The 9,876-nt window shown below is 41.1% G+C and overlaps 1 protein-coding gene across 1 annotated transcript; it reads right to left on the bottom strand.

Annotated features, from left to right (window-relative positions):
* Positions 1 to 6,663: 6,663 nt before the first annotated feature.
* LOC115692815 (uncharacterized) lies at positions 6,664 to 7,141 on the bottom strand. The gene has a single exon (XM_030619780.2). The coding sequence runs from the start codon at positions 7,054 to 7,056 to the stop codon at positions 6,778 to 6,780; it is 279 nt and encodes a 92-aa protein (XP_030475640.1). The 5' UTR covers positions 7,057 to 7,141; the 3' UTR covers positions 6,664 to 6,777.
* Between the last annotated feature and the right edge of the window lie 2,735 nt (positions 7,142 to 9,876).

Raw genomic sequence — 9,876 nt, 5'->3', positions numbered from 1 at the left:
TAATAAATTTTTTATTTTGTACTTTTTCTTTTATTTTTTATTTTTAAAAAATCTAATTTTTAATTATTTTATTTTTTAATTTTTGAATGATTTTTAATATTTCTTTTCTTTCCTTTTTCCATTTCTTTCTTCCTCTACTGGTCGCCGGCCAACGACTGGTCGCGGGTGAGGCTCGACCTCGCTCGTCAAAGACCAGTGAGGCTCCAGCGAGGCCCGGCCTTGAGTGAGGCCTCGCCTTGCTAGTCTCGAGCGAGACCGAGCATCGTCGGATCTGGTGAGGTGAGACTAGGCTCGCCAAATTTGGCGAGGCAATTGGCCATGCTCGCCGTTGACTCACGAGCTCACTAGATTTGGGGAACTACTTCTCCGTGGGACAAGAGGACATGCGAGGCAGCAGCAAAGGAGGAGCGGCTCTAGAGATGAAAACCCTAGGTTGCGTGAGAACAATGGGGAAAAGGAGCAACTCTTGAGAGAGTACGGGAGGACGCGTGAGAAAGAGGGGAGATTGGAAAATGTTTTTCTTCCTTTCAGGAAAGGAAATCATTTTCCCCAGTTTTAGAAGGATATTTTCCATTGATCGGAAAATATTTTCTTTGACCACTTGTTTTCCGCCCCCTGAACATTAGAAATTATGGAAAATATTTTTCCGAAAAACATTTTTCGCGAAATAAACGGAGCCTAAGTAAGTATAGCTTTTCATACATGAATCGTACCATGGAATGGTGGCAAATGGAGAGAGATTGGCCATTTAGGAAAATTTTCATTTCACATGAAAGAGATGCATGTAACTTCAAGATAAATATACAAATTCCACAAAGGAAGTAGCTCTGAAAGATAAATCAACTTGGTACAGCATGTAGAGACTCGCTCATTCCACAACAACAATTCTGTCATAGTATCAAAGCACAACCGGCGGCAATCACTGAATCTCGCATCATCATCAGTGATAAGCACACGCCAATATGTCCTTCCCCAGTAGCTACGGCTTTACCAAAAGGCGGTGCATGCCTAGGTTTAGCATCCCCAGCACCATCACCATAAAAAGAAGACCTACAAAAAAAGATACCAGTTCATCACAAAATCACTTTTAGATAAGCCGACTGCTAAAGGTAGCAACAGATAAGTCTCGAAGACTTGCGAAGCGCTCAACTATATGGAGCAAGGGCCGGAGCCGGAGCCGGAGTGAGCAAGCATATTCTTCCTAGGCACTCATGCTTCCATCTTCTGAGCTCACAAGACAAAACTCTCCACTTCCGTGGAGGATGTCCAATAGCATTGTCAGCAAAATCAACGAAGAAGTCCTGAAAATGAGGAGATAGGGACAGGGAGAGGGAGAGGGAGAGGGAGATGGAGATGGAGGTCCCACAGGGACGTCGCTATAGAAAGAGGGCTGGGCGACGGCTGAAAGAGGAGAGGAAAACCTAAGGCAGAGAAATCCTTTGCCTTCTGTTTCCCTCTACTTCCGTGGAAAATGCTCGGCTTGGTTAGCTATGTAAGCGAAGTAAATTATTTACCGTATGCATAAAATAATTTTCCTTTGCTTGGAAAATTTGTAATTAAGGTCATTAGAAACCTTAAATTATTTAAAGGTTTGAAGTTTGGGATGGAGACTTACTTACACAAAAAGAAAAAGAAGAAAAAAATGGAAAGTGAAAATCCATAGTCAGCTTTGATACATGCCTAATCACTTTACATCCTCTATTTTTAAAATTAGAAAAACTACAGTAAGTTTTCTAGTAACACCCTCACCTACACCTTATTGTAACTTCACACACAAAATTGCACTTGTTCCCCCAAATGCCTCTTACCATTCAAAGACCCTAGTTTCTCTCTCTCTCTCTTTCAAGAAAACTCCATCCACAACCGCTACTACACCTATCGCTAAATCATGGTCACCATCGGGGTCACGGGGAAATTATCCAATTAACCCCAAATTTATTATAAGGATACCAATTCAGTCTTAAAATTTTTAATGTTGCTAATATAGTCATAAATTTTTACGCGAAGTTCTAATATAATCATTTCGGTCAATTTTCGTTGAAAATTGTTGACTCGAATTGATGATATACGAACAATAGGTCATCGGCAAACCTTGCCATGACCGGAGAGCAATAAAATTTTACGCGAAATTTTAATGTAATCATTAGGGTTACGTCCGAAAGAGATTTCTTGACTCAATTGTTACAATGATCGAAAACGAAAAAATATATATGACTCGCAAACCTAAATTGATGATACACGTACAATAGGTCATCGGCAAACCTCGCCATGACCGGAGAGCAATGAGTGAGAGAGAGATGGTGAGGGGTGCTGGTGACCGGGGGTTGGATATGATGGCACTCTCAAAATAGATTTTGACTTTTGACTGCTAATCCGTCGTGGGGAGCCAAGTTGAAATAATAGGGTTCAGAAGCGGTCTTTGTCTAGTGCATGATGCTATCTGTCAGTGTTCATGATGCAGCACTGACTTTTCTCTCGCACTTCCTTTTCCTCCTTTCTCACCACCTTCCGATGTCTTAGTCGATGATTATAACAATCCTTGACTTTATCGTCGTAATCAAAATGAGAACCAATTGAACCCCAATGGAATCGATTGACCGTATGAAAGACTTAATTTGGAATGCGAAAAGTTCAATACTTGAACAGAAAACGCGGTCGACTTCGATCTAAAAGAGAACTATTTAATCCCGACGGAATCGATCGAGTATTTCAAGGACTTAATCTGGACGCGGCAAATTCTGTATTTTGAACATAAACATTGTCAGATTCAATCGATGCAAGTGAACGGAGATACTTATAAGTAGGGGCGTGCAAAATGGATTGTCCAAATTGAGAAATGTCCGGACCGGACCGAACTGGCCGGTTTGGTCCAGTTCTTAAGAGTATCGATTTGGTTTCCGGTTCATAAAAGTTTCAGTTCTCGGTTCCAACGGAAACCAGACCAACCGGACCGGACCGCTACTTATACTTTTTTTTATTTTTTTCTTCACAAAAATAGTAAAATGTAAACTAAATCCTAGGTGAACTTCATTGCTATAAATTAATTGGCAAAAATTAGTAAAATGTGAACTAAACCCTAAGTGAAGTTCATTAACATAAATTTATTGACAAAAATTAACAAAATATGAACTAAATCCTAAGTGACCGATTCTATTACATCGGATCGGGAACCGATCACCTCCGCGCTTGCAAGCACCTGTAGAGATTTGTGGTATCGGATTATTGGACTCTCGATATTTTATTATTCACTAAGAAAAAGCACTCCCGTGACAATAATAGCCAAGTAGGAAGTATAAGGATGTGTGGTTCTAAGGTTTTTACCGTGGTCAGAAAAGTGATCTTTGGGTAACCTCAGCTAACACCAGTCCATACGGTGCACCAACATTTTGATAAATGGAGAAAAATAAAGAATTATTTCACCTAATTAAGTAATCAAAGTATTCAGCCAAGGGTCGCGTTTTTTCCACTCCTACCACAACTAAAACACTTCCTATCACGACGTTTTGACAATATTAACTTTTGTGCGTCTTACCTTGTTTTAAGGATATCTTTTGTTTAGTTGTGGTATCCCGATTGTTTTCTTCTTTATCTTTTCTTGTTGGTCCCATTTTCCTCTTTCTTTTTAGTTCTCTCCTTTCCCTCGTTGTTCTGATCATGGTTCAAGTCTTGATAACATCTGTTAAAAAAAAAAAGAAGAACATGCTTTTGTGGTCTACCTCTGTGACTTGTCATCCAGGCCACGTTGCACTCACCAATTTTTGAATCTTTAACTTGAGTTTTTGATACCCAAAACACAATAGACCTAAAAGCTTTGGCATTGAACTTAATGGCAATCAGATTACAGATATTCAAACGATTTATGGGCAATGAGGCCGCCTCATCACATAAGGGCTTGGACTTGAGGGTCAAGTTCACAATCACCTCTCCAGCCCTCTTAATTGCTAGTGATGGGAGCTCGGCAACCAAGATCAGCGTAGACGTATGAGAGGCCGCGGGAGCGAGGAGGCGAAAATCCTTCCCTGTCTTGTGGATGGGATTGTCGTTCTTGAATGTGGCATTTTTAGTTTGTGTAAACAACTTAGTGAGAGAAGGGGGAATTCGAGCCATGGATCTGGAGGTTGGTAGGTGATGGCGAATTGGCTATGACGGTGACGATTAGAACCAAGAAGACGAAGATGGAGAAGCAAACATTGCTGATGAGCTTGATGAGGATATGGGCGAGGGCTTTAGCTCTTGGATTTGAATCTTTAATGGGGTTTTTCTTGTCTTTTTTATCGATCAATCGAAAAATTTGATGCCAAATGGGATAACAAATAGCACAAAGAGCGAAAGGGATGGAATGGGGGTGAAGAGTGAAGAGACATGAGATGGGTTTTTCACTTACAATTGAGCTTTGAGTTGAAGAAATAAAGATAGAAGAGGACTAATTGGGTGAGGAGGAGGCTTTTGTAAATTTGGGCTTCAACTCCGTGAGTTGCTTGTGTCGGTGACGAACGTTTTTTTTTACTTTTTTTTTATGCCGGTGACAAACATTAAGGTGCCAAAACTTGTCTATCATTAGCATGAGAGAGAGTGTTTCAGAAAGAGAGAGAGAATAGAGAAATAAATGAGAAGAGGAAAGTGGCACAACGAGAAAAGAGAATGAAAAAAAGCAACCAACGAATGCTTAAAAAAGGTGGGACCCACAATGGTTAATATTATTAAAACATTGTGATAGGGAGTGTTTCAGTCATAAAGGGAGTGGAAAAAGTGCGGCCCTAAGCAAATCACTTTTTATTTCTAATCTTGTATTAATCAGGCCCCCAAGTATGAAATATATGGCGAAAGAAAAGGCCCCCGTTAAGCAACTTAAGAGGCCGAATGAAACGAAGCTAAGCCCGAATGCTGAAGATGAAGAGAAGGCCCACTATCGAGTAATCACTTGGAAGGCCCAAAAAGTAACATGGTATGATTCAATAGGTTTCTTATCAACTATACTTTGGATGCAATCTATAAGGAAAAAATAAAAGGATTGAGATCGTCTAAACTTATATGGAAATTTATATTTCAAAAGTTGTTCCTTCTATATAATTGACACATCACTAATGAGATAGAAACCGCACCTGGAAATACTTTGGCTTTATTTAAGTACCTTCGGACTTCTATGACGACGGAAGTAGGATGAGTTTGGAGCCGCTTTACCTTTTTCCAAATCCTCTTGTCAACTTTCTGCTATTTTTCAAGTCCATCTCGAACCTATTACAATTTTGACATCAAATCCTGAAGTTGTAACGTTGAAGTAGTTGAATGACCGTGACCCATTGTAGATTTTTTCTAGCCCATAGATATCTTGCACTAAATCCATAATAAACCTCACCTAGTAACTGGATATCTGCGTTCTGACAAAAAAAAAAGGATATCTGTGCCTAGACCCCAAATTATCAAAACTAAATATATAAGTAAACCACATCAGTTCTACAAACACAACCCATATTCATAAGAAGAAGTGTCCAAAATGTCTTAGACCTATAACACGACGGCTACATCAGTCTTAAATTTTTTAATTTGGTCAATTTAGATTTAAACATTTTGACGATTTTCCGATATAGTACTTCAGGCCAACGCCAAAAATTGCTAACTTTTTAATAAATCATGCATTGTATGGCTCTGCTTTGAAATCCCATGGAGCTGCGATACCATAATTTGATAAGAACATTACGAATTTACCCATCTAATAAGTCTTCAAAAGACCCAAACCCCAACGAGACAAGAATACTTAATGCACATACACTATATTAACTTAGTACTATTGTGGAAATAGATGTATTTTTGATAATGAACAGATATTATATTCGTGTATTGGATTTACCAACCCTAAAACCTCGTTTCCATCCCAAACCACACAGGTTTGATAATCGAAGCTCCGAAGTCCATTCACGTCTCCCCACGTCTCGTTTAGATTTCGACGGATCGCCGATCATAACTCCCGAGGTTCCTTGCCTCTGCTGTAGAAGAAAACGATCCACCAGATGCGAAAATCTCTTTCTGCTCTTCTTGTTGTAGAGAGAGAGAGAGAGAGAGAGAGAGAGAGAGAGAGAGAGAGAGATGATCCTGATGGTGAAGCTGACTGACTGGTGGCGAATCTAGCGTTGGCTAGAGGAGGAGATGCTGGTTTTGGAAATAATCATTGTGGAAATGTCTGTAGTTCAAAGGGTCGATTGAATATGTGGTTATGTTCTCCTCCAACAACGATGCACTCAAATTAGACTTCTGATGATTGGTTCGCAAACATTCCTGTCCAATGTTTGACATTTCGTTGCACCACACGCCTCGCTCTCCATCTGCCTGCGCAACAGACCCAGTAGATCTGAGCTCGTCGCCCTCTACAACCCCACATTGACCTCGATTTGGGTCATCCGCGCCGTGCGACCTCCAATCTAACCTTTTCCGAGGTCAAGCAAAGAGAGAGAGAGAGAGTGGACAAACAAGATGACTGATGGTGAGCAACAATGGCGAAGGTGGAGCCTTACGGAGATGATAAAGCAATGGCGACGGCGACGGCGGCAGGTGGTCAAACTCTAGGAGGAAGAGGAGGGCGTTGCAAGTTTCATCTGCGGGTGTAGCACTTATCAACATGCAAAAGTTTCGACAGATCCGAACATAACCCAAACTAATATAACTCTCAAGAGAAAATGGCCAATGTCGAATGTTTTATTCATATCATCAGAAGTGTCACAAAAGAAACAAAACCACCAACGCTCTCTCTTTGACAGACACGTAAAGATCACAAGTTTCACACTACTTGAAGACTCCCTGACGATGGGCGGCCTCGGCCGTGGCGACCTCGGCCTCGGACGAGACGGCGCTGCCCGGCATGGTGGGGGCGTCGGTGGAGCCGGCGCCGCGGCCGGGCTTCGGCTCCAGGTGGCCCTGAGCGCCGTAGCCCCGGAGCTTGTAGTCCTCCAGGTCCTTGTACTGCAGGTAGGGGCTGCTCTTCAGCGGGAGCCCCTCCAGGTCCGGCTTCTTCTCTTCGGCCTGGCCTCTCTTTCCCTGTGGATGCACCTCTTGCCTCTCCATTTCGGTTCTTTTGCTCGTTTCGTTTTGAGTTCCGACCCGTTCTCGCTCGCGCTCTCGCTCTGTAATGGATAGGAAATCTGATGCAAACGATGCATTTGTAACGGAGGCTCTTGCGAATGGGATGGGGTTAGCTTTTTGTCCGTTTCTCTTGCTGGGCGGCTGCCACGTGTGGGACACGTGTGAGTCAGCGGGGCGATGCGGGGGATCCACGTGTCACTCCACGATTTGATCTGCTTAGTATAACTTGTACTGTTTTCTTTTAATTTTATCCTGCTCTAAGGTAAATACTTTCCATCTTTTTCTCCTTTTTTTTTTTAATTGTATATTAGTAGGTATAGAGGAGTCCTCGGACATTTGATTAGATCCTGTCGGACGTGGCAGTTCCTGTGCCAGTATATAAGTTTGCGCTCATAGGAGGCGATTTCAAGAGAATGCACAAATATAATTACTCAAATTCAGATCTCGAGTAAAGAGTACAACCATATTTATCACTTCGAAAGAAAAAAAAGTCCCGCTATCTTATCTCACGTTATAACCGGTCTCATGCTATGACCAGCGCTTTTCACTTTCCAACTAATAATAGGTAGATGTACTATGGTATAAGATAAGATATTTCATCATTTCGTTTACTCGCGCTTGTTCGGATGCTTGTTTGGATTTTGCAAAAGAAAAGGAGTAACTCATTTACTTTTCCTGTCAAAATCTAAAACACAATTAATTATAGAAAATTATGAAAAATTATATATGAAGAGACGTGTCAACATTCATATTTCGTGAAAATACTAAATACTCAAAACTGAACGGAGTCCCGATTTTTTCCCCGGCATAATTTAGAAAAAAAAATAAGGAGCGAAACATAAAAATCACTCCCTCAGTTCGTAAGTGACCCTTTTTCCAGGTGTATCTTTTTCTTCCCCACCTGGAGGGAATACAGGAGAAGAACCTGAGTTTTCCTTTTCAGGAATTCCCAGGCCAGAGCCCCTTTAAGCCTTTTAAGGACATGGCCAGGTCCATAGCTACCCATCCCATGATGCAATTGCATTTTCCTTGATCACAAGCTACCTAGAGTCCCATCACAAGTTCAAACGCATTGAACAACCGCAGAGAAGAGGCCTAATTAAATAAAGAAATCATAACTTCACGTCCAATTTCGATTTTACTTTCGAATTTTTTTGTCTTAAAAAATTTCAATTTTAGGTTTGGTTCCAATTCTACCCCAAACATTTTTGCCTAAAAAAAAAAACCATAAACTTTAGGTCCAGTCCCAATTCTACTGTGAAATTTTTCGTCTAAAAAAAAATCAAAACTTTAACTTTAGTCCCAAACTTCAATTTTATCTCAAATCTGGTCGCGTTAGCCTTTGTCCAAAAATTGCCATTAGTTGTTTGGTGTAGCATTTCCATGTTGGTAATAAATCCACATCAATAAGGTGACGTGGAAAAATATCTTCAAAGTGAAACCGTTCTTTGATATGAAAATAGGAAAATAAGGGACGACTAACGATGATTTTTGGATGGAGGCTAACAGGAGTAGATTTGGGACTAGAGTTACAACTAGTGAATTTTTTTAGGAAAAAAACGAGCTTGGGATAGATTTGGGAGTGCATATAAAGTTGACGTTTTTTTTTTCAACCACAAAAAGTTTGGGGCAGATTTGGACTGAATCTAAATTTGGGGAGTTTCTTAGGGTGTTTCGAAGACGATACGGTCGACTTCCTTCACGGAAATGGGGAGTTTTGTTCTGTAAGCCTGGAAGTTCAAAGTGCGATCACCTCGGAAGAATCTACTCTTCCGAATTTGCTCGCTCGCTTCTGCTCCAGCTCCGGCTCCAGTGCTTGCTCCATATAGTCGAACGCTCCACGAGTCTCCAAGGCCGCTTTGCTGCTTTCCTTCGATGTCGCCTATCTCGAAAGACATTTTGTGATCGATTGGTATCTCTATTGCAAGTTTCTCTCTTGATTTAGAGCTAGATTTAGATTTATGTGCTCTTCTATTTCGAGCTAGTTATAGATCTAGGATTTACAAGGCGTTTTCAGTGCTCTTTTAACCTGTTGGTATTGTTGTTGTCCCTATATGGCGATGGTGATGAGGACATCAAACCTAGACCCAGCATCGCCTTTCGGCAAAACCATAGCTAATAGAGGGGGAAATCTCTGCATGTGTACGTCACTGATAAAGATGCGAGATTTAGTAATCATTCGCTGGTTGTGCTTTGATGCTATGACAGACCTGTCTTTGTGAAATCAGCAAGTCTTTGTAGGTTGTACCAAGTTGATTTATCTTCATATTTACTAGCTTTGTGGGGTTTGCATCTTTATTTTGAAGTTAGGTACCACCCTTTCATGTTAAATGAAAATTTTCCTTTCGATAGAAAAAAAAAGGTACAAAAACACTTCTAAATTCCTAAAAGCATAAACCATTGGGGCAAGCCCTAGTGGCCACCCTTCCTACTTGAGAAGGGGGAGATGGAGAGTTCGATTCCCCATCTTCTTGGGAGGGTTATGGATTGGGAACGTTTGGTTTCAGATGTGGGTTTTGACTCCCACGCTCTGCAAGGAGGTAGGATAAAAGTGTGATAGTGAGTTGAGAGTTAAAAGTAAGACGGACGAAAAAAAAGTTCTTAAAAGTGTCGACTTTTCTCGTTCCTTTACTAGTTGGACAACCCACCAAAAAAGATTGAACTCCTTCCGACCCACCCCATCGGTCTCGCATTATCAGATGGTCCCTTGGCCTTAGCCCTATTTATAGCATGGGCCGATGATCAATCCGACATTGATTCATTTAAGTTCTTAAAAGGGATATTAGCACAAATAGTCCATCA

This window comes from Syzygium oleosum, unplaced genomic scaffold, assembly GCF_021117445.2.
Source record: "Syzygium oleosum isolate NSW1041296 unplaced genomic scaffold, Sole_v2.1 Sole_v2.01, whole genome shotgun sequence".
NCBI classification, from domain to species: Eukaryota; Viridiplantae; Streptophyta; class Magnoliopsida; order Myrtales; family Myrtaceae; genus Syzygium; species Syzygium oleosum.
The sequence above is the reverse complement of the archived record's forward strand: the minus strand, read 5'-3'. Positions and strand labels throughout refer to the sequence as shown.